At 38.1% G+C, this 23,515-nt stretch overlaps 3 protein-coding genes across 3 annotated transcripts; 2 read left to right on the top strand and 1 right to left on the bottom strand.

Moving 5' to 3' along the window:
• The first annotated feature begins 6,242 nt into the window (after positions 1 to 6,242).
• On the top strand, positions 6,243 to 8,923 carry LOC149499932 (uncharacterized). The gene has a single exon (XM_089738000.1). It carries the CDS (start codon positions 6,243 to 6,245, stop codon positions 8,919 to 8,921), a length of 2,679 nt encoding a protein of 892 aa, XP_089594126.1. The 3' UTR covers positions 8,922 to 8,923.
• A 9-nt stretch (positions 8,924 to 8,932) lies between these two features.
• On the top strand, positions 8,933 to 11,387 carry LOC114247633 (uncharacterized). The gene has a single exon (XM_028180638.2). The coding sequence runs from the start codon at positions 9,140 to 9,142 to the stop codon at positions 11,180 to 11,182; it is 2,043 nt and encodes a 680-aa protein (XP_028036439.2). The 5' UTR covers positions 8,933 to 9,139; the 3' UTR covers positions 11,183 to 11,387.
• Positions 11,388 to 11,823: 436 nt separating this feature from the next.
• LOC114248889 (uncharacterized) lies at positions 11,824 to 20,765 on the bottom strand. Its single transcript, XM_028182319.2, has 7 exons — positions 20,742 to 20,765; positions 20,184 to 20,306; positions 19,395 to 19,622; positions 18,003 to 19,156; positions 14,489 to 14,588; positions 13,214 to 13,293; positions 11,824 to 12,666 (listed from the first exon to the last, which is right to left on the bottom strand). Exons 1-7 carry the CDS (start codon positions 20,745 to 20,747, stop codon positions 12,597 to 12,599), a joined length of 1,761 nt encoding a protein of 586 aa, XP_028038120.2. The 5' UTR covers positions 20,748 to 20,765; the 3' UTR covers positions 11,824 to 12,596.
• Between the last annotated feature and the right edge of the window lie 2,750 nt (positions 20,766 to 23,515).

The raw sequence follows: 23,515 nt of genomic DNA, 5'->3' as shown, positions 1-23,515 counted from the left end.
CATTCGGCACCCGAATCCAAATAAAAATAATACGACTCACCAGATTGTTCTTATTTACCAAAATTGCCCGATATTACGCAGCTACCGGCACGTCGCTCCGCTCGGCCGGTGAATAGTTGACCCATCGAGCGCCGACAGACTGTGCTTGCGTCCCATATCTCGTATTGGCTGCAGCAATCACGTGTTGATTGCGACATGGTCTTCCTGATTGTACATGTCCTCGTGTGATGGTTAACCTCACAGTCTCCTACGAGGCGGCGCGCCCTAGCGCAAGTGCAGCCGGAACGCAGGGGCTCCAATCTCGGCAGTCCGTGCTGGAGGCGTGGTCTCGTGTTTGGCGGAACCGTCGGCCGGCCTCCGTACCGTTGAGGCGATCTGCCCGGTTCTCGCAGACTGGGTAGGCCGCGACCGCGGAAGACTCACCTCCGGCTACCTGTGCAGACTCACAAGACATTTTACCACCACGCAAACTTTTTACCACAGCAAATCTTACCAGCCACCACGCAAACTACAATTTTGCGGGTTCCACCTCTCCTACACTATGTTACTCCCACACTGCGGAAGCCAACCGCAAACACTTGTCAAGCACGCACAAGCACGCACTTCACCAGAAAAACTTGCATCCGCCAGCGGGACCCGAACACCGCCGCGTCGCCAGACAAACGCACCGGACGTCTTATCTTACAGGTCACGACGACTTCAGATGTGTCAATTTTTCTTCCCCACGGAAACTTGCTTGCTTTCTTGTTTGCTTGCTTGCTTGAGCCCGAAGTCATCGAACGTGTAGTGTTATTGGTATTGAATCTAGTAGATTCTAAAATTTCAGCGACAATTCAGTCTCATGTCCTGGTTTACTGCACTAGTGCCATGTAACTCTAGCAGAAGTCAGCCGCTTAAAATAATTCTTGTCGGAACTACCCACTCGTCATGACAGATCCATTATTGCGATCGAAGTTTCACTTGAGATTTGCACTTGCCTTAATATCTTGCAACAGCTTGTTACGTGTCGTATTTCCGCTAGTAAATGCCATGTGATAAATCGAGAGTCAACTGGGCAACATGAACGTAAGATGTGACGATTTCTTCGTGGCTCAGATCTTCCATCGAGGTAATAGAGACGTTATTACACGACTTACGTATGATGCATTCACGCTCTTGTGGCGTACCACTACTAGTATTCTGATCTGCATCATGTTTTTTTTTTGCTGTACTTCGAACATGTCCAAACACGTCACGCCAGTGAGAGTAGAGTCCTGATCTCACTTCTGATGTCGGCACACGTCAGGGATGGCTGAGCGGTAGTTTCCGCCATCACTCGTATTCGATTGAACTCAGTTTATAAAAAGTCAATAAAACCTTTTGAATAATAATTATTGAAACTCAACACACACAACTTTCACAATGACAGGATAAACCGACAGTTTCGTTGCACATACCGACAGACCGACTGACTGACTGACTGACTGTCAGAGACTCACCGACTGAGACGGACGGAATGACTGTCTGACACGGAATGCCACGACTCTGTCCACGTACCGCCATTTTATACTGTGGCGTTACGTAGTCTACCCTTCATTTTGTGATATTTACCAAAACAACATTTCATCATTTAAAATAATAATCAAAACCACCGTCTTAATATTACTAAAAGTCGTTATCCACGACAACTAAAGTCGTTATCCACGACATATAAAATAAACTTAAAACAAACAAAAGGATTTGTTTGTTATTTTTATTTAATTCCGACCATTTTCATATTTATCTTACCTTTTAAACCTTCTCTGGACTTCCACAAATAATTCAAAACCAAAATTAGCCAAATCGGTTCAGCCGTTCTCGAGTTTTAGCGAGACTAACGAACAGCAATTCATTTTTATATATAGAGATATACGAAAGTGTATTTTTCAATGACGAAAGATCCATAACTATAAATATAGTATATAATATGTTTCGTATGGAACATTTTTCCGTATAACACATTTCTGTGTCGGGCTGTAAATCATGGGGCAAGTGTCAAACGTACCCACATATATATTCTTCAACGATGTTCATATTTATTGGTTTCGTTGGAGGCTATAAAGATATTTTTTGCGTTTGGATAGGTTTAATGCTTTTAAGTTGTCGTGACGTAGGTAACGCATAAGTTCCCGAAATGAACGTGTCAGGAAAAGTAAGCAAATTTTTTCGAATTTATTAAAAACTAGCTGACCCGGCAGACTTCTTAGTGCCTCATTCGATAAATAAAAGATCTAAACTTTTGTATAAAATAAACATAAAAGGAACAAAAGAAATCCGTCCGACGGGAGACACATCAAAGGAAAAACAAAATTCTTATTTTTATTGAATTCCGAGCAATTTCATATTTAAATATATGTAAAAAAAAAAAATATATATATACTATATATATACAAATATACCTTTTAAACTTTCTCTGGACTTCCAGAAATAATTTAAGACCAAAATTAGCCAAATCGGTCCAACCGTTCTCGAGTTTTAGCCAGACTAACGAACAGCAATTCATTTTTATATATTATTATATAGACCAGCGACCCGCCCTCGCTTCGCTTCGAAAACTGTAATTTATTATTGATTTCTCCACTATTTAATGGATGTTATTATACATATAAACCTTTCTCTTGAATCACTCTATCTATTAAAAAAAACGCATCAAAATCCATTGCGTAGTTTTATAGATCCCTATGTATGGACAGACAGATATAGGGACAGAGAAAGCGACTTTGTTTTATACTATGTAGTGAAGACATGAAGATATTTCTTTAGTCATTTAAATGTCAAATTAAATAAACTTCTCTTGAAGGAAATCATGAAATATTCATCCACACAGTTTCACTCGTCGCTTAAAAGACGTCTGAATATTAAATTTGCTCTGTTTTTTTTCTTCTTCAAATCGCTTTAAAGCTAATTGTGCTGCAATATGTTATTTCACCGTTAAAATTTGAAAGCCAATAGCCAAATGGATTGGATGCCCTGTCCTGGTGAAATTGGAAAGGCCTCCGGGCTACCAGTAATCCTTCATTAATAAAAAAATATATATAAGACGCCTGGTGTACTCATGTCGACCGAAGTCAGTATTCAAATCCCGCGGGTAAGTACTAATTATTTGTAAGTAAATACGTACCTGACACTAGTTCACGAACGATTTTCAGAACAACACGGGGTGTGTTCAAAATCAACACTGCGTGAAACGAAATGCCTATTATGCTATCTTTTATACATATTATCTGTGCATTTTTCATTCACTCCCAACTTTGGCACCTTTTTTATAGTTTTCAAATTGATATCAAAATATTATCGTTGGATTGAAAATATACAACATAACTTCCAGAAACACACTTATTCCTTTTTTTTGGCAATGAAGGGTCACTGGTGGCCCGGATGCCTTTCCAGGTTCATCAGGACAGATGGGCGAACACGGGTTCAGCCAAGAAGGGTAGGATTTGCTAAAAGCCGTCCGAGTGCCTCCTAAGGATACTTAACAACTCATGACCAGCTGTTTCGCGAATGAAACTACCGGATCGAAATCGCGACCCGCTGAGAAAATTCGGCGAGAAACTCAGCGGGCTGATGTATGAATTAGTTTGTACGTCGAACTCTTTGCCGAACTCAACGAGTACCGTTACCAGATTCCCTGCTCCTAGTATTAGAGCTGAAGGCGTCTAATGCAAGAGTTATTAAATCTAATGGATCCGTAAGAACCTGTAATTGTTCAAATATTGCGCGAGGGCCACAATAACTGGTGATAGGACCTCTTGTGAGTCCGCGCGGGTAGGTACCACCGCCGTGCCTATTTCTGCCGTGAAGCAGTAACGCGTTTCGGTTTGAAGGGTGGAGCAGCCGTTGTAACTATACTGAGATCTTAGAACTTATATCTCAAGGTGAGTGGCGCATTTACGTTGTAGATATCCATGGGCTCCAGTAACCACTTAACACCAGGTGGGCTGTGAGCTCTTCCACCCATCCAAGCAATAAAAAAAAAAGCGTTGCCAATGATGGGATATGTAATGAGCGGCCCGCCATAATGAGAGGCGGGTAATCGTGTCGCGCCGCTTTGTCGAAGTAGACTTACCTATTTATCCACGCGCTTATTAGAGGGCGCTAGGGATTTCAAACGGACCCATGCTGCTTGTAAAGTAAAATTTACTGGAAAAATATAAATATAATTTGGGAGATGTCATATCCAAACGTTCTCACTACTCTATACCGTCTGTACTGTCGGCAGTTGCCAAGACTGCAAGCAATGGGATCGCAGTGAAAATTCAATTTCTCAATACTAAAACGAATAAGACAATACAAGTCCCGATATTTGCCAACATTTCTATTGATACTTCAGTTTTCTTGTTCGATCTCTCAGTCGTTTAAAAATGATTTTTCTCGTAGCCAATGCAGTTACCTATAGCAAATGCAGTTATATCCGAAATAAGAATGTAGAAATAATTTAAGAAGTCTCATTTTTTGTGATTAATACGGTTAACTTATAAATCCATATTTGGTATACCAATGACAGCAAATTACAATATGGCGGCTGAGTATATAGTCAATTCTAGTTATATCGTAAAAGATCATGAAAAAAATCAAGCGAAACACAAAACGCAAAAATTTAATAAATCAATATCGTACAATTAACTCAATTGCAATGCAAAAGTCAAAACAATTTGTTTTCTTTTAAGTAAGGCTGTTACTGGACTGACACAATTGGATCTCATCACTCAGTAGAAATGGCAAAAAACTCAGCTCTTTTCTAATATCGAATTGTATGAAATAAGCATTACTAGAATTAGATTGGATCTACATTACTACAGGTTGACCAGAGATCTATTCAGTACTAGAGTGTAATATTTATACCTATGTTTTTATCACTCACTTAGTCGCTGACTATTAGTCTATCAACTCTAGTACCTTTGCTATTGAGTATTGCCAATATTTCTTACAAAGTAGTGTATTTTTATCTTGCGTTTTAATTCGAAGTTCCTGGCCTAATCCCACACGATAACTATACTGAGACCTTAGAACTCATATCTCAAGGTAGGTGGCGGAATTTACGTCGTACATGTCTATGGACTCCGATAACCACTTAAAATCAGGTGGGCTGTGGGCTCGTTCACCCATCTAAGCAATAAAAAAAGGAGTATTTGGCATTTGGGTACACGTAGTGACATCTACAAGTTTTAGTTATTTGGCGTAACGAATGACCACAGCTCCCTAGAGCAAAAACTTTCTTCTCGAATGCTCTTTCCGCAATTTAATCTCAATAAAGCAGTTCCGAAACTAAGTATATTATTATCTATGGTCTAAATCTTGAAGTTGCCAAGTTGAAAGTCAAACGTACATAAAATTTTTAGAGTTTATTTTTTTTAAAACACATTAATCACAAAACGTCCTGTGTAAGAAATGCAATGTGAAATAAAATAATAGGTAAATCCTGCTTACTTTTAAATATCACAAAATCGATAGATAGTCAAAGATAGATCAAACTGATCCTATAGTTAGCATTAAAGCATTCTTCTATAATGTCTCTTGAGTACGGAAGATGAAATTCAGTAATGATAATTAATACAGCCTTGACAAATTTAGCCGTTTTTATTTAACGTGCAACTTTTATTGTAATATTAGCAACGATTGTTTCATAAATGTAGTTGGTGAGAATATTTATTAGCCAGAAAATAATTTTTAGTTCGACATCCGCGAATAAGCGGCATTGGCGAAATGCATAATTTCAAATAAGTTTCCCGATTTTGTTAATTCCTATGAGAAAAATGGCGGAAAACCGATCGCTCTTCATTATTCTCTCAATTGTTAAATTAAGCGTCGCTTTTTTGTGTTCGTATGTTCCGATATTAGTATTGTTCTTTTAATACATTTCACAAATCATGAAGACAAAACTGCTCAGTGAGTTTCTCGCCGGATCTTCTCAGTGAGTCGCGTTTCCGATCCGGTGGTAGATTCTGCGAAGCACTGCTCTTGCTAGGGTCAGTGTTAGCATCACTCCGGTTTGAGCCCTGTGAGCTCACCTACTAATTAAGGTTACGCTGAAATAGCCTCTCAAGGCTATCAGCTTAGGTAGAAGAAAAAAAAAACTTGTACGATTTATCAGACATTGGCCAGCCAGGTAATACATATTTATATTCTACCAACTTCATATGTCCATTTACAAATGAACAATTATGAACAATTCACTAACATTATTTGTTACAGAAGGACTGCTAGCAGAATATAGCATAACTATGGGCAAATTAAAAGAAGTATGTGAAGACGCAAAGGTCATATACAAGAAATCACACAACACAATGACGACGCAGTCCAGAACTTGCTCTGGCTTTTCGCAGTACCAAAATAAATATGAAATAATTGAGCATAATTCACATACTAATCGAACTGAAGCTAAACAAGGCAAAAGAGATTTTAGCATAGAAACGGAAATTTGTATTTTAAGAAGACATTACGGTAACAAACGCAATAAGATATCGGATAAAACTAAATCCAAATATTCAATAGGAGGTAAAGACATTAATAATGAAGAAGTCAAAAACAATGAGAGCGCATGCGGAGATAATGAAAACAAAGAAAGTACCAAATCACGCAAAGACGTAACTCGTATTCTACTTGACAACCTAAAAGGATTAATTAACTGTTTAATTCAAAATTATTTATTAGAAAATGGAGCGAACAATCAAAGAAAAGCAACAGTTCTAGACTCAATCTTTCATCAAAAAGAAGTACATGTTAATGAAATAGCATCGTGCTCAACCTATATTTTAAATAAATCAAACACTAACCCCGCGAATAAAAACAAAAGTTTGGACACATCTGTGATGATATGCAAATATTGTAACCGAAAAACATCGGTTTATAAGAAATCAACAAAGTTCGACAAAGTCATAACTATTCATTCTTGCCCGGGCTCTTTTAAGAAACTAAGAGGAATCTCGACATTAAGCATGCCAAGAACTAACAAAAATAATGAAAGTTTCTATAAAGTTAAACAAATTCGACGAAAGCACATAATTTTGTCGTTCAAAGAGTCCAATAGGCTACTTGAATGTTCCAGTTTCGATTTATTAGCTGTGTCAACAAAGTCGTTAACAAAACGCTTTGGAACTTATCACGTTCAAGAAAGACAAAAGAGAAAAGACAAAGGAATTATGACTACAAAATCATTTAGTAAAACTGCTTCAAACTCTACACGTACAAGACGGAGCACACATGAAGACGGTTCTCATGGAAATATAGATATTAAAGGCACAATAGATGTTCTTGATATAGATGAAGCAACTAGTTTACTTAAAACAATTTATGGAGAGAACGACGTTAAAAATCAACAAGTCCCAAACGATCGTGTTCAACATGAAAATGCCCACGGCGAGTCTAACCCTAGCCCAGAAAATAAGACTACTATAAGAAATGATATAGTGGAAATGAAAAGGAACGAAAATAAGTTTCTAAATGAAGTAAATAGGATAGAATTAAATGAACACAATTATTTATTAAAGAGTGACAAAATTACAAACGAATCCTTTGAGTCCGGTACAAAAATTGTACATAATGAGGAACCAATACATAGCTTTTGTGAAAAAACTAATATTTGCAATAACAAAATGGCGCCTAATCTGAAAATAAAGCAAAAAAAGATCTCAAAAGCGAATAAAATAAAACGTAATAGAAACAATAATTTTACGTACTATTATAAAAATATTCAGTCGAAAGAAACCAGAGTAGATTATTTGCAATATCTTAAAAGCATTTTTCAATATCTCACTGATAATAAAAGAATTAAATTGGAGATCAATGTTAATGTGCATCCTAACACAGGCAAGGAGACAAAAAGTGTATTTGCGTGTGTTTCAGGACACGATTTCATACTTAATACTAGCAGCATTGATAAAACAGAGTTATACAATGTTAAGCCTTCAATTATATCAGTCAATGGTAATACAGAAACTAGAATAAGTCAAGAGATAATACCGATACTAGACGGGGCAGTCAGTCAAACGAAATATTTATATAACGAAGAAGACACAACTATAAATTCTAACATATCCAAACATACCAATAAAACTTCTAATGCACAAATGGTTAGAGAAATACAAGAACTCCGATCTGAAATAAAGATATTATCTTCAAGGACTGATAAAATTGTAAACGAACAAATAAGAAGAGAAATGATAAAACCTGAACATCAATCGGTCAATTCTAAACAGTATTTGGAGAAGTACTCTAAAGGCATCCAAATATCTAATGATTTTAAAAAAGGTATACCCTTGTCTGGATTAAAAATATCAAAAGAACCAAAGAAAGAAATGGATTTCTACACTAGAATGATGAAACGTAGTTCTTCATACAACGTCATAGACAGTGAGTCTGTAATCAAAGTTACTGACATGACATTGCCTTATGATAGTTACGCTGAACAAAAATATGTAGACGAAGCGTTATATTGTTCTCTACCAAAATCTAAATCTCTTTTTGAGATGAACAATCAATATGTAGCGTACTATTGTGAAAAATGTTCAAATTGTAGTAGCAGCCTTAGTCAAGATAAAACTGAACGCAAAAGGAAAAAATGTCCCGTGACAAATTCTTCGTGTGAATGTAATGATGAATCAGCCGAAGCTTGTGATGCTCCGACTATGAGGGATTCAAAGGTTCAAAGCTTTCCTGATTGTTCCACAATATCCATAAACGATGACGAAGATCTAGAAATGAATAAAGTTGTGGTGTTACGCAGAAATGGAATGGGTTTTGGTGAAGGTTTAATCTACTGTTTGATACTTTGGATACCTGCCATAATTATAGCGTTTCTCTTTTACGATTACGTTTTAAAAGATATATTATTTCAAAGGCCTCGTTCACATAAGTTAAATGCGAAAGGTTTTAATTTGAATCTGACTGATTTGGGTTTCTAGTCGTTGTCTTGTTTTTTTTTTGTAAAAATAGTCGTTTTCTATAAATAAAATTCGGTACTATTGATGTTTTTATTTTTCATTTTTTTGGTTGTTTATCGACGGACCAGTTGATCTGATATTTAATTATTGGCAATTCTTTAAAACTTTTACGAGTCGAAAAATGCTTAACTATTTTTCTATCTTTTTCAGTGACCTTATAGGACAGGGCCAAAACAAAAATGCTGAATGATCAAGCCAATACGCATTGGGAATTCGCGGAAGTGCCAAATCTAACACCAGAATCAAATTTGACAATTAACGAAACTGAAAACTTTGATTGCTCAAAATCTGAAAGCAACGTATTACATGAAGAGTCTAGATTCATAAAATTCATTGAATCAAATGCTTTTATTCCGTTTATTGACAGCGTTAATTCTAAGAACAGTACATTTGATTACATTATTAGACCTATAGACGTACACGTGCAACCCGAAGTAATCTTCGATGCAAATATAACTCGGAAGGCCATTGGAGATAAATTGACAAAGAAAATTACAAAGCACAAAAGAATAATCACGTTTAAGAATATACATTTTAAATACAAAACACCGAAATACACTATGGAGAAACGTTTTAATACTCATTATAAAAATCGATACAGAAAATCCAAACTGGATGCTAATTATGTGATAAATTTCGATACTAATTTATCTCAATTAGTTTCAAAACCAAGAAAACTAAAGAAAGTGCTTGCCCAAGAAAACCTTTTATTGAAGACTTCGTTTTGCTCAAATGAATTCATAATGAATGCGAATGAAAATAGATCAATTAAATCGACCTTATCTGCAGAATCGAGCTTTTTGAGCGCTTCAAGTAACAAAACCCTAACACTAAATGATTCTATGTTTCCTAGTATACATTCTGTCAACTTAACAATACTTAAATCACCGAAAAATGTAAATCCATACAAAACAGATGTTATCAATGTAGCTGTAGCTGTTGGGTGTAATAAAACTAAAACAATAATACCTCCTTTTAACGTCAATGAACAAGATAGATATTATTTTAAAAGCAACGAAACTATTGTCCTGCCAAATATACCTCTAACATCTCAAGTTATAGTGGACAGTGAAAATGTTTGTTTTAATAATGAAATTAACAACCCTAAAAAGGAGATCGATTCATTAATTGTAACTAAAGATACGATGGATAACTCCAGTTTTGGCGTTTCATGCGATAGCAGTGATGCCTATGTCATTGCAAGGACTAGTTCAGATTTCAACAGCTCAAATTTGTCAACAAGTACTCAAGATTGTGATAGCTCTGTAACAGAACGAGTGGGAAACAAAACTGATGTTGATTTAAATACAAACAAAATAACACGTAACAACACGGTAATCAATATGGGATTAGTTCCTGATGATAATGTTACCATAGTGGAAACGAATAACAGTGTTGCTGTCACTAAAGAACTAAAAAAATATACTATTGATCAAAATAAAAGTGAAATTACAATTAATTTCAATGCTAGAGATGAAACAAAAAACGTTTTGAAAAAGAATCTGGATGTACTCGAAGATTTTGCTCCAAGAAAAATTATTAACTTACCAGATAATAATTTTATTAATGCACAAATAGGAGAAAATGCGAAGCCTTTTTCGGACGATTTAAAGAGATACACACCTGAAAGTTTGGCTGATCTATGGGATAGAATTGTTATAGTGATTGATATAGCTATAAAACGTATAGAGGATACAATTTACAAAAAAATTGAAGAATGGAAGGAATATTTAAACTCATTTGAAATTCATAAGAGCCATGGAGCTGAGCAGGAAGTATCCAAAATTATTGAGCCTGGAATCGAAGCCGTTTCAAGTATCGATGAAAATTTAGATGTAGCTCAAAATAAAGTAGACGTAAACGAATCGATCCAATGCAATTTGATAGAAAATAGTATAATAGACCAACTTGCATTGAAACTTGGCGCTTCACAAAGTATTAAGTCCAAGGATTCTTTCAAAAGGTTGAGAACAAAATTTTTCAGAGACTATTTTGAAGTCATAAAACCTCCTAACGATCTACACATCAATGATGACAATGAAACTTTATCTAGACAAGATTACATGTTAGAAAACGTGAAACAGTGGAATCGTATCAAAGCCGTTTTCGAAGTTCCGTTACAGTATCTTAAAGAGAACGCATTTGTGTTGGCCAGTGTTCCTATGTTTTTCCTTAGCATGCTATGTCTCTATGGTCTTATTGTTTTGGTTTTGAACCCTTGACTTATTATATTTCGGTTTTCGTACGAGAAACTTTAAGCTTTTTTTAATGCATTGATTTTGCCTTATTGTGTGTTAAGTGATTACCGGAACATAGATATCACAACAATCACGATATCACTCATCACTTGGTTTGTTGGAAGGTCTCAATTCTAATCATTGTGTAACATAAAAAAATGAAAATTCGATTTCGTATTTGCAACACTTTTTTTCGTACTATTTTTAAATTACTTTGGATTAACCTTCATTGTCGAAATATGACGGGTAGCATTACCCGCAAGGGATGAATGAAATTTCCAATATATTCTTCCTGCCGATGTGCAGTCGTGCGCTCTGATTTTATAAAGACAACCAGAAATACACAAGAAGATGGAGAAAGGACAACCGTTATACAATAAATTCGTGGCCGCATCACGGGGTCTATTCACAGAATTCAAGTATATTCTTCAAGCCACTCAGATCTATTGGTCACAGCCACTGGTTTTTATGGTATTTCTAATAATGCTGCATCAGATCAACATTATTTGGGCAGGTATAAACAGTACACTCTGCGCCGGCGACTAGGATTGCCAATTATTATTACTGTTTGCCAATTACTAATTACCCATCAATGTAGGCTGAAATTTAAAAATTAAAAAAAAACATTTGCCAAGGATCCTAACATGTTTATTAATTTCATAATCACATCAATAAATACAGAACAATTGAAGAAAAATAAATAGAAGGAAAATTACTATGCACGTAATAAAAGACTAGACCATAGACTGAAGACTTATAATTACAAAAGAGGACATAGGAAAATGAAGATTTTATCATGAACAAAATCTTTTTTTTTATAGATTTTATGGCCTGATATAGAGACTTTTAAGCCAAGTCTTATATTTTCTCCATGAATAAAATCATGAACAATAACAACATGCTAAAAAATAATGGAACCTATTTTCGAAAATTCTATATTGTACCACAAGAAGGCAAATGGATAATTATAGAGAAATGAAGTTGGGAACAACAAATTTAAATTTTGGACTTTATGTAGCCTGCCTCTTCACATCACAAAGTTCGCAAGTCACCAAATTCTCTAGCCAATTTATTATAATGACAGTAATTGTTTCATCGAGTTATAACAGAAAAGTCCGACAATATCTTTAACCGAATGTCATCACCGAAAAATGTTTCTAAATAGTTAATGATTTTGAAACCAAAATGTTCATAAATATTTAGTCTTTGCTTTCCTGGGTTAATACAACGGGACGAACAAATTCCTTCCGAAATCTACATGCTAACAAATAACATTAGAATTATCTTAAGCTAGCCCAAACGTTAACGTCCATTAGATCTCGAAAGGAATTAGGGTACTTTTTGGATAAGGATTCTGGCATTTATTGGTAATGTAGGTCGAATATGATTATTCCTTGGTTTACTGTTCTTGTGCTAAAACCAAATGTCCGGATCTGTCCAATGTAAACACGGGACGAAGACGACGAGTCCTGTTAAAAAAGCAATAGCATTAGAAATGACGGGCCAAGATACTCACGTATCAAGATACGGATAACAAAATACATCAATCAAGAACTTGTAAAACGTTTATAAGATATAAGTAATCAGAGATAAATCACAAACGGTCATGTGGGCTTACGATTGCCTGAGCAGATATACATACTAATATACATTTAAATTTATGCATATATGTACATATAAACACTTAGACAAAGAATCGTTTGTCCGTTGTGGGAATCAAATCCAGAATTCGCGTCAAAGGTACTACGTACTACGCAAGAGAGTCACTCAATACTTTATTTGGTGCTTTCCACCAAATTCCAATCATATCTGCAGTAAATGACCAAAATTTCATCGCTATTAGTAAATTTAGCGTCTCCATTATTATTTACGATAAGAGGGAGATAATATTTACGTTTAATTTTGTATTTCGAGAACATTATCGTGTAGAAATGCTCAGACACAAATGAACGGGGTGTGCTCGCGAATTACTTCAATAATTTCGAGAGATTTTTAGATATATCTCGGGATATTTACCTGAGTTTAGCATTTTTCCTTCTACCCCCGTTGGAGACCGCCACAGCCTGGGCGATGGCAGGACCTTCCTCCGTTACTTCCTAATAATTAACCAAATAATTAATATAGCTTGTCACGAGTGAAAGTCGTGTCCTTCGATCCAGTTTTAAGGTATTTTAATGTACAGTCAAAGCAGAAGATAATAACGCACCTTTAGAATTTAAGTGGCTTATTCAAAATTTCTTATTTTTTTGCAAACTCCAAAAGTTGAATTATATTATTGAAGAATTTTAATATAAATGTTTTAGTTTTTAATACTTATGATATGCGCTTTATTTTTAAGAGACTGAAAGGGTTCTTTTTTCTTTTCTAGACTAAAAGAGGCTTTAATTTTATAAACTGATAGATGAATATGTTTATAAGTTATTTAAAGTATAAAAATATTTTTCTTAAAAAATTTAATTATGGCATTTAATTTCTAAAATTGCGGTATAATAAAAGTTGAAAACATCATAACTCATTTGTTTTTCATTAATTGGTTACGTGATCAGGATCTTAGGCCGATTTCCTTGCACACATTATACAGAATGTTTACCATTCTAATCTAACTTATAGTTCATTTCACAATAGTTAGTACTTGTAATTTTGTTAAGTAAATAAAGGAACTGATAGATGTCCCGAGCTTTTCACACAATCCGTGAGTTGATTTACGATTATGTAACATAGCATGCGACACAAATACATTAAATGAACTTCAGCGTTTAGGGAATCCCAAATGATTTTGGCATTAGGAGGGCAATTGTAATTTGTATTCTTCTTCTTCGTCGCTTTCTTCATTACTGAAGGTCGTGCCCCATAAACTTGACCGTGGCCCGTCTCGTGAGCTGTTTCCACCTCGTCCGGTCCTCAGCATCTCGTATGGCGGTTGCGACTGGCAGCCCAGTTAGGTTGGTTATTTGGTCACACCAGCGGCTAGTTGATCGGCCGCGGGATCTCTTTCCTTCTACTTTGCCGTCACAATCACTTTGTCCAACTTATCTGACTGTCGACGGGCAATGTGACCGAAGTAGCTGAGGATCCTCTGATAGCAGATTGTTGAGAACTTGACTTGGATGCGAAGCTGATGTAGAATAGACTTATTTGTCCTCTTGGCCGTCCACGGAATATCAATTTTTTGTATCAACGACCTATTTTGTTGGCGGGCTCGATAGCAACTGTACAATTCAAACTTAACTCAAAAATAAAATATTGGATGAATACTGCGACGAATTTCAGTCAGATTCCAATTTAACTTACTTCGACCGCTGATTCAGTAGTGGTCTGGTATCGAGGGCTCGCCTGCTGCCTCGGCACTGGATAAGGAGCTCCATATTGGGCGATAACTCTTGGCTGGGTCCTGGAATAAGAATAATGCTCAGACTAAAGTTTTTCCAAACTAAGCTTTTTTTTTTTTTTTTTATGATTGAAAGTTTACTGGTGGCCCGAAGGCCTTTCCAGTTTCACCAGGACAGGTGGGCGAGCAAAGGCTCAGCCAAGAGGGGTGGGATTTGCTAACAACTGCCCGAGCGCCTCCGAAGGAGACCTAACAACTCAAGAGCAATTGTTTCGCGAATGAATCTACTACCGGATCGGAATCGCGACCCGCTGAGAAGATCCGGCGAGAAACTCAGCGGGCTGATGCATGGGTTAGGTTGCACGTCGACCTCTTTGTCGAGTTCGACGAGTACGGTTACCGGGGTCCCTAAGCCTGCCCCTAGTATTAGAGCTGAAGGCATCTAATGCAAAGGTTATTGGATCTGATGGATCCGTAAGGACGTGTCTAGGGCGTCGACGGTGACTGGCTCCTGCATGATCAGGATTCGGGGAGTAGTCAGCGGCGGCAACGATAAGGCGATTATCATGACGCATAGCCTTATCGAAGTATCGTTCCGACGCTGACTTCATGTATTTCCGAATTGATTCGAGGCCCAGGTCGTCGTGTAGGTCAACGTTCCTCACGAACCACGGAGCCCCGACAGCTAACCTGCAAAAGCGGGATTGTAGGGATTGGAGGGTGTCTATGTGTGTGCGGGCCGCGTGAGCGAACACCACACTCGCGTAAGTCATGACGGGCCTTATGCAAGTTTTGTAAAGTGTCACCTTGTTCCGAAGGGACATTTTACTCCGCTTACAGATCATGGGGTAGAGTCTACCGAGAATAGACGCGGCACGGTCACGGACTGATTTTATATGCGGGCGGAATGTCATCGATGCATCCAGGGTAACGCCCAGGTACTTGACCTTCCTGGCCCAGGGTATGGGTTGTCTAAAGAGAGTAATCGGGGGTGTGAGATTCCTCCTCCTAATCCGGGAGGAAATCCGTGTGGAGCTTCCCCTCTGAAATAGCACCGCAGTACTTTTCGCTGGGTTGATGTCTATGCGCCATTTTCGGAACCACTGTCCTAGGGCTAGGGCTGCGCTCTGAAGCTTCTTCGCGATTAGGGACTTATTTCTACTAGAATAGTAAACAGTCGTGTCGTCGGCGAATAAAGCTAAATGGGTCGGCGGCGACCGGGGAATATCGTTGACGAATAAGCTAAATAGGAGGGGTGAGAGGACAGAGCCTTGCGGGACTCCAGCTGTAAGAGGTCGTGGGGAGGAGCGGGTTCCCTCGACTCGATATCGAAAAGAGCGGTTCGACAAGAAGTCCCGTATGATGAGCACGAGACTATCCGGCACGCCCATGTTGAATAGTTTGAAAATCAAACCATTGTGCCAGACTTTGTCGAACGCTTTTGCGACGTCGAAGAAGAGAGCTCCCGTGTATAACGGCTTTGGTCGATTAAGCCCCACAAGAATGTGCTCCGTGAGGCGGTGCACCTGTTGAACGCATGAGTGATTTGTACGGAATCCGAATTGTTCATCGATGAGAATGCCCTTGGATGAGACGAAGTCTCTGAGGCGTTTGTAGAGCCAAACTAAGCTCTGCAGCGCTTTCTTAAATATTTTACCGCGAAGCGAAGTGAAAGTGATACTTTTGTGTGTGTGTGCTTGATGCTGTCCATGGGCGTTCATAATAAGAAACACTAATTGCCTAATTGCTTAAAACGAAATATTGCTTTCCAAAAACATTGTGTGATAAAGGTTAGAGAACCATACACCGAAAACAGTCCAGTTATTTATCTGACAATACCGTTACGAGACCTTGGTCAACCCTGAGCTACATAATTCTATTAACTTTCAGCAGTATCTTCTGCTCAATCTTCTCCCTCCCTAACTTCCGGAAGACTAATGGAAGGATAATCGAGTCCTTTAACGAACACATTCTATTATATCAGCCCACAGACGTCCACTGCTAGACATAGGCCTCCCACAAGCCTCACCACAAAGATCGGTCCTGCGCTGCCTGCATCCAGCGGATCCCGCGAACCTCAATAGGTCGTCAGTCCATCTTGTGGCAGGCCTACTCACACTACGTCTTCCGGTACACATAAAAACTCCAAATTACCTATAGTATCATCTCCAAGATGGTCAAATCGAAAATTCTCCGTTTCCCATTTCATTGCCCAATTATAAAGTGTTTCAATAGTGAAAGTTCAAAGTTACACAAGTAACGCAATAACATCCGAACTCACATTTATAATTTACTGTTTTGTTCAATTAAAGGTTATCAATATGCGACGCCGAGTTAAGGCAATGTTCACCATTGTTACGAGTCTCATTTACATAAATTGTAATATACTGTGGATACACGAAGCGAATCTTTGTATTGTATAGGCGATATACGACAACTATGTTACAATCTTATCACGTTCAGTGAAACTAGTGTCCTTAGTATGAATATAAAATGATTTTTCGGTAGGCAGCGGCTTGGCTCTGCTCCTGGCATTGCTGAAGTCCATGGGCGACGGTAACCACTTACCATCAGGTGGGCCGTACGCTCGTCTGCCTACAAAGGCAATAAAAAAATAAATAATAATAATAGCCTTCGAGGAAAAAGAAATGTCTTTAAAAAATTCCTGACACTTCTCTTTCTTCTTTTGTGGTATATTCATGCCTTCTGTAGTTGCACTATCCATCATAGTACAATTTAGAAAATATTAAAACCCCATTAAATAAATCATCAAATATGTGTCCTGTATTTGAGATCGCTCAAATGTAGTACGTGATAAAATGGCATTTGTTTAAAAAAAAAACACTGTAGTGTATAGTAGTGATTCGAAAAATATTATATCGTAAACAAAATAGAAAAACTCTTGCTTTTAAATACTCCAACAGTGAAAAGTTTCGCGTAATATTTTCTTAAGTCCTAAAGCCATCACAAAACTATGAATGAACACAAAATATTATAGCACTAAAACTTATTACGAAAAATGTACTCGGGACGATTTACCCACAATTAAAACCGGTAATTAGGCATGCAAATTAGGTAATTAAATCCATCCGAAGTCACTACATTTAAAAGAATATGAACAAATTTACTGGTGGTAGGACCTCTTGTGAGTCCGCACGGGTATGGACCACCAGCCTGCCTATTTCTGCCGTGAAGCAGTAACGCGTTTCGGTTTGAAGGGTGGGGCAGCCGTTGTAACTATACCGAGAACTTCGAACTTATATCTCAAAGTAGTTTGCGGCATTTACTTTGTAGATATCTATGGGCTCCGGTAACCACTTAAAACCGGGTGGGCTGTGAGTACATCCAACCAAGTAAGCAATAGCAAAAAAAACTCCCGATTAAAAAATATTGGCCATAAACTTCACTTTGTGTCGCGTACGGCTAATATGTTTTCAGTAATACATTTAATTATTAAAATTCTGTATGTACACCGACCTTGCTCCAAATACGGTGGCCACTGCAGTCGCTTTCGACCCCTCGTCATCATCTTCGGCCTCCTCGGATTGCTCAAGGTCGTTTCCTTCTTGATCTACGTCCAGCCCACTTTGCAAGGTTCCTTGGTTTTGTTGGGCAGGCTGAGCTACAAACTGAGGCTGGAATTGCCCTTGATAGAGCTGATCTTGACTGATCAGCTGGGCAGGGAAAAGTGGTGCCTGATATTGGTTGACGGGTTGCTGAACGAAGACAGGCGGCTGATATACTTGAGGTTGCTGGTAGTTCGGTTGAGGTTGAGGTTGATAAACTTGAGGTTGGATATTTTCAACCTCTTCCCGATTACTGTTCTCTGATTCTTGGGCTGGTTGCGCGGCGAATTGAGTGGGCTGGTTTATTTGCTGTGGTTGAAGAAGGACCGGTTGAGCCTGCAGTTGAGGGAACTGCTGAGGTTGGTAGGTAGCGGCAGGTTGATACTGCACTTGCTGTTGAATACCGACAGCTTCGCTGTTAGGAGCCAGATAGTTTGGCTGGAGTGCTTGTGGCTGCAAAGCGATTGGTTGTTGGTAATTAGTTTGGTAAGCAGGTTGGTACTGAGCTGCAGGTTGTTGAACCAGATAGTTTGGTGGGGCTTGTTCTCCGATCAAAAGCGGCGGATTTCTGTTTATATTTTGCTGACCTTCAACCTGTTGCTGAGCGAGTACAGAAGGGAAGGCAGCGAAGTGCGCAGGTCCATCGAACCCAGCTGGCTTCTGCTCAACTTGCAGCGGCTGGACGTAGCTATCCCTAATTTGTTGTAAAGGAACAAATTGTGGTTGCAGCTGTAGCTGAGCCAACGAAGCGAGGTACAACTCCCCAGGGTATTGCTGAATGTTCTGTCTCGTGATTTCCACAGATGTCTTCTGTTGTAGCTTGGCTGGAGAGCTGTCGTCTTCTAAGATCTCTCGTTCATTCAGATTGGCTTCGGTGACTTGAGTGGCGGGAGCTTCTGTGGTCCTCTCAGCAGGCGTGGTCGAAGTCGGTCGCGCAGTGGTTCTTGAAGCGAATTGCCTTGGGGCTTGTGGTGCAGGAAGGTTATTAGCTTGATTCTTAGCCTGAGCTGCCTCTAGTTGCTTTTGCCTTTGGAAAGTGCGGTAGTTCTCTTGTTGGATCTGGTACTGAAAAGAATGTGTAAGATGAAATTAGAGAAATAATTTACAACCAGCAGCAAATTAGTTGCTCTCCTGGCATTACTAGAGCCGTTGGCTGTCATGTAACTATTCCACGGGGACGGAGTCGCGGGCAAAAGCTAGTCACTTATAAATTTCTGTTATGAATAACAAAAAAAAATACATTCAATGTCCCAAAATTTATCCTAAGACACATATATGCTATTGATCTAAATTTATGAGGTACCTGATTCTGCTTGAGGTTTTCGTCTAAGTTCTTAATGTCAGAAGTAAAATATGGCCCTTGATTCTCTTGGCCATTTATTGGAGAAGTCTGGAATATTGGCTGCTGCTCCTGAGTAGGTAGACCTTGGACTGACACGTCATTGGGTATTCCATACTCGTTGCTAGGTATTACCGGAATGGCTGGATTCCTTGGGTCAAAAGGTGGCAGATAGTTTTGGGTTTGCTGTGGCTGCAACAAGAATTACATGGTGAGTATTAAAAAGACTATCTCGTGTGTCTTGATACATTATGCCAATTTGTGGGTAGTTATGCAAATAATGGTGTACAAAAATGGCCTTATTGATATGACGCTTAAAATGCATTCGTAGTGAGTGGTGCTGTGATGGAGGGCGGTCACGTTTGATGTCTATGGACTCCAATACAACTCAACACCAGGTATGCCCTGATCTCGTTCAACCAACTAGGGTAATAAAAAAATTATACTCAAGGAAAATTAAGGTAGAATTTTTTAAGTTATCTAAATTCGTCTTTTTTATTTTTTATTGCTTAGATGGGTGGACGAGCTCACAGCCCACCCGGTGTTAAGTGGTTACTGGAGCCCATAGACATCCACAACGTAAATGCGCCACCCACCTTGAGATAAAAGTTTTAAAGTCTCATATAGTTACAATGGCTGCCCCACCATTCAAACCGAAACGCATTACTGCTTCACGGCAGAAATAGGCAGGGTGTTGGTACCCACCCGCGCGGACTCACAAGAGGTCCTACCACCAGTAAAAAACTGTCTTACCTGCAACTGTCCTCGTTGCGGCAACACGAAGGCTGGGCCTTCAGGTTTCCAGCCGCTTGGAGCGTAGGGCGCCGGAGCCTCTGCAACCACACTGGCCAACGCCAATATCACAGCCAATAATTCCTGAGGAGTTGACGTCAGTTAAGACCAAACTAAGATGGAACGATTGAAATTTTCAAACTCCGAGTTTGCGAGATGAAAATGTCAAACATTAATCGCAAATAAAAACCAATGATGCTTCATTTCAGGATTTGTATTTTTAAATGCTAGGTAAAAACATATCACTCTTCTTAAATATTTTAAAATCACAGCTTTGAATATTTAAAATGTAAAAATAAATACATTAATCGCTTAGGAGCGATCTCTAGTCTCCACATATACGATATCGTTAATTTTACATTACATTACAAAAATTTTAAATTAACGAAATAATTTAGAAACATTAATCGGATTTAAAACAGAACACATCGATTGTTAAAAACGAAAAAGCGTTTATCGATAATGTAATCAAACACTAGTCAATAAAGCGGGTATACATAAAAACACACGTGCAATCACCTTCATTATGCCGATGTATTACTTCAAGTTGCGATTCACACCATCTTTTTATAGACAATAGTGATGAGACATTGTTATTCGGGATGCGTGCTTATCGACCTTACTATTAGGGATGTGCGAGGTGCATGCTAATTTTATCGACTGTCGTTTTTTTCTTGGTTATAACTATTGAGATCTGATTTAAATGAAGTGAGATTTTAGAGCACTTTTCCTTATAAGACATATCACACACGGTCATCTCATCCGGAACTAAGATTTCCTGGGCTCTCATCTATACGTATATGTTCAAATAAGAACCGGAATGTATTCGCGATGTGGGAATCGAATCCACGACACTCAAGCCAGGTATCAGAGGTACATAACTTCTCCGCCACAAAACCATTCAATAGCACTGAATAGGTTGCTTTTTTAACACGCTCTTATTAGCTTGGTATGTATGTTTGTTTGTATGTAACGGAATTTTTGAACGGCCTTTTGAAGTCACTGATTTGAGGACCTGTGTGGTTAGTGCGAGTTTTTTAACGTTCTCGTTAGCGTAAAAGTTAGCTCATATTTGTATGAAATGGGATCGTTTGCCTACGTTTGCCGCTAGGGGCGCTGTTCCAACTGCATACAAAACTGGGTTAACTTTTAAGCACACTGAAGACATCCAATTAACTCAAAAATCTGTATACACATCAAAGACCTATGACAATACAATCGTTCTGACTTCTCGCTAATATCCTGACCAGTTGTCTTGTTAGTTCCACTTGATTCAGTTTACTATCTCAGCGTGTTTTTCTTAAGTCCTTAAACTACATTCATTATTACTTTGATATTTCCCTTTCTTTTTATTTAGACATCACGTATGTAAGTATTACGTTAAAATCTTTATAAAGTCGTTATATTATTAAAAAACCGTTAGTATTATAATTATTATTTGGAAGCAATACATGCGGCCCATGGTCCGCTGTTACGCGACACAAACGCTTCTGCTTAATAACCAGGAATAATACTACGATATAACTGTACAAGTTGCTACTTATTTTGTATTTACTTGCATATATTTAGTATTTATTTATATTTAATCGTATGTAAGTCTATCTTAATATTGTATTTATTTTTCACATGTGTATATATGTTCACATTTATGTAAGTTTATTAAGATATAGCACCGTCCATGCTAGTTTGCTTATTCCTCTCCCTGCAAGGTTGCCTGGAAGAGATCACTTTCAGCGATAAGGCCGCCAATTTATGTCACCGTCTATTATTTGTTTTATATGCTTACTCTGTACATGTGGTGTTAACTAAAGAATTATTATATTATTGTTATTATTAATAATACATTAGACTCTTATGTTATTATGATAGACTCTTCGATCATTACGTATTGTGAGCCTGCTATATTTCCCCCCTACCTATTCGCTGGTAGCCTAAAGGGCTATCCACCTACGCCTGGACGAGTAGATGAGGTCACGGGCTCAACCTGAGAGAATGTTCTAACACTAGCCCTAGCAAGAGCATTGCTTCGCAGAATCTACCACCGGATCGGAATCGCGAGCCACTGAGAAAACCCGGCGAGAAACTCAGTGGACTGTGTCTATGGGTTAATTTACTGGCCGAGTCCTTCGTCGCAAGCGACGGGTTCGGCGAGGACGGTGACCGGTGCTTGTGGTACCTTAAAGCACCGTTAATGGACCGGCAGGATCCGTAATGACGTGTTTAAGACGACGTCGACTGTTTACCACGGGTAAGTACTATCTGCCTATTTCTGATACGGAGCAGTCATACGGTATGTTTTCAAGGATGGTACAGCAATTGAATCTCAGTTCTCATGTCCCAAAGTGGGGTGTGACATTCGCAATCTAATAAATCTCCGATAACCACTTAACAGCAGATGAGGCGTGAGCACGTTTTTACGTGAGCACGAGCATTTCATAAGCAATAAATAAAAAAACATGCCTATTTTATATGCCTTATTTGCCCTAGGTGGGTAGAAGCGGTCTAACTGCATGCTTCCCATCGACCTTGAGACATGAGGTCGATGTCTCAATAGCATCTCGTTTGTCCTGAATACATGCATGACCGACTCGGTGATACAGTAGTTAGCGCCTCCGACTGTTGCGCCAAGGGTCGTGGGTTCGATTCCCACATCAAACTAACATTCGTGTGATGAACATTTTGTTTGCTCTTAGTCTGGGTGTTCATTATCTATATAATAAAGTGTATATAATGATATGGAATATTCCCTAAAATGGTTGAACAATAATAAAAGACCTCATTGTGTTTTTTTTCTGTACAATATTAAGGAAACAACATTTATTTAAAGCCTTTATTTTCCACAGTATTATTGTATTAAGTAAAACTGAACTCCTCTTTTTTCTCTCACTCGCCAAGACTACTTTATAAAAAATATTAACAAAGACAAACAATATTTAATCTATTCTCAATTTGACGACAGACGTCAAGAACAAAAGTTTGACAATAAATAGTATGCATGCGTGTGTGCTTCAAATACATGGTATGTAGTGTGTGTAATGTTTTCTTTATTGATTTAATGTATCTTTTATGCATTATTTTAATAAAATATTAGCATTGTGCACTTCTTCTCTATGTTCTCTATAAGTGTAAAAAATTTCATACTCCTCCGTCCGCGCAAATTTCGTAAAAAGGGATACAAAGTTTTTGCTTCACGTATTAATATATAGATAGATAGAAGATAGATTACATAAAAAAGCTTTTTCTTTACATGTATATATTTAAACGTATATAGTATGCATGTGAGTCTCTGGTAC

This window comes from Bombyx mandarina, chromosome 24, assembly GCF_030267445.1.
Source record: "Bombyx mandarina strain Sakado chromosome 24, ASM3026744v2".
NCBI lineage: Eukaryota > Metazoa > Arthropoda > Insecta > Lepidoptera > Bombycidae > Bombyx > Bombyx mandarina.
Note: the sequence above shows the minus strand (reverse complement) of the source record. Positions and strands in the feature narration are given on the sequence as shown.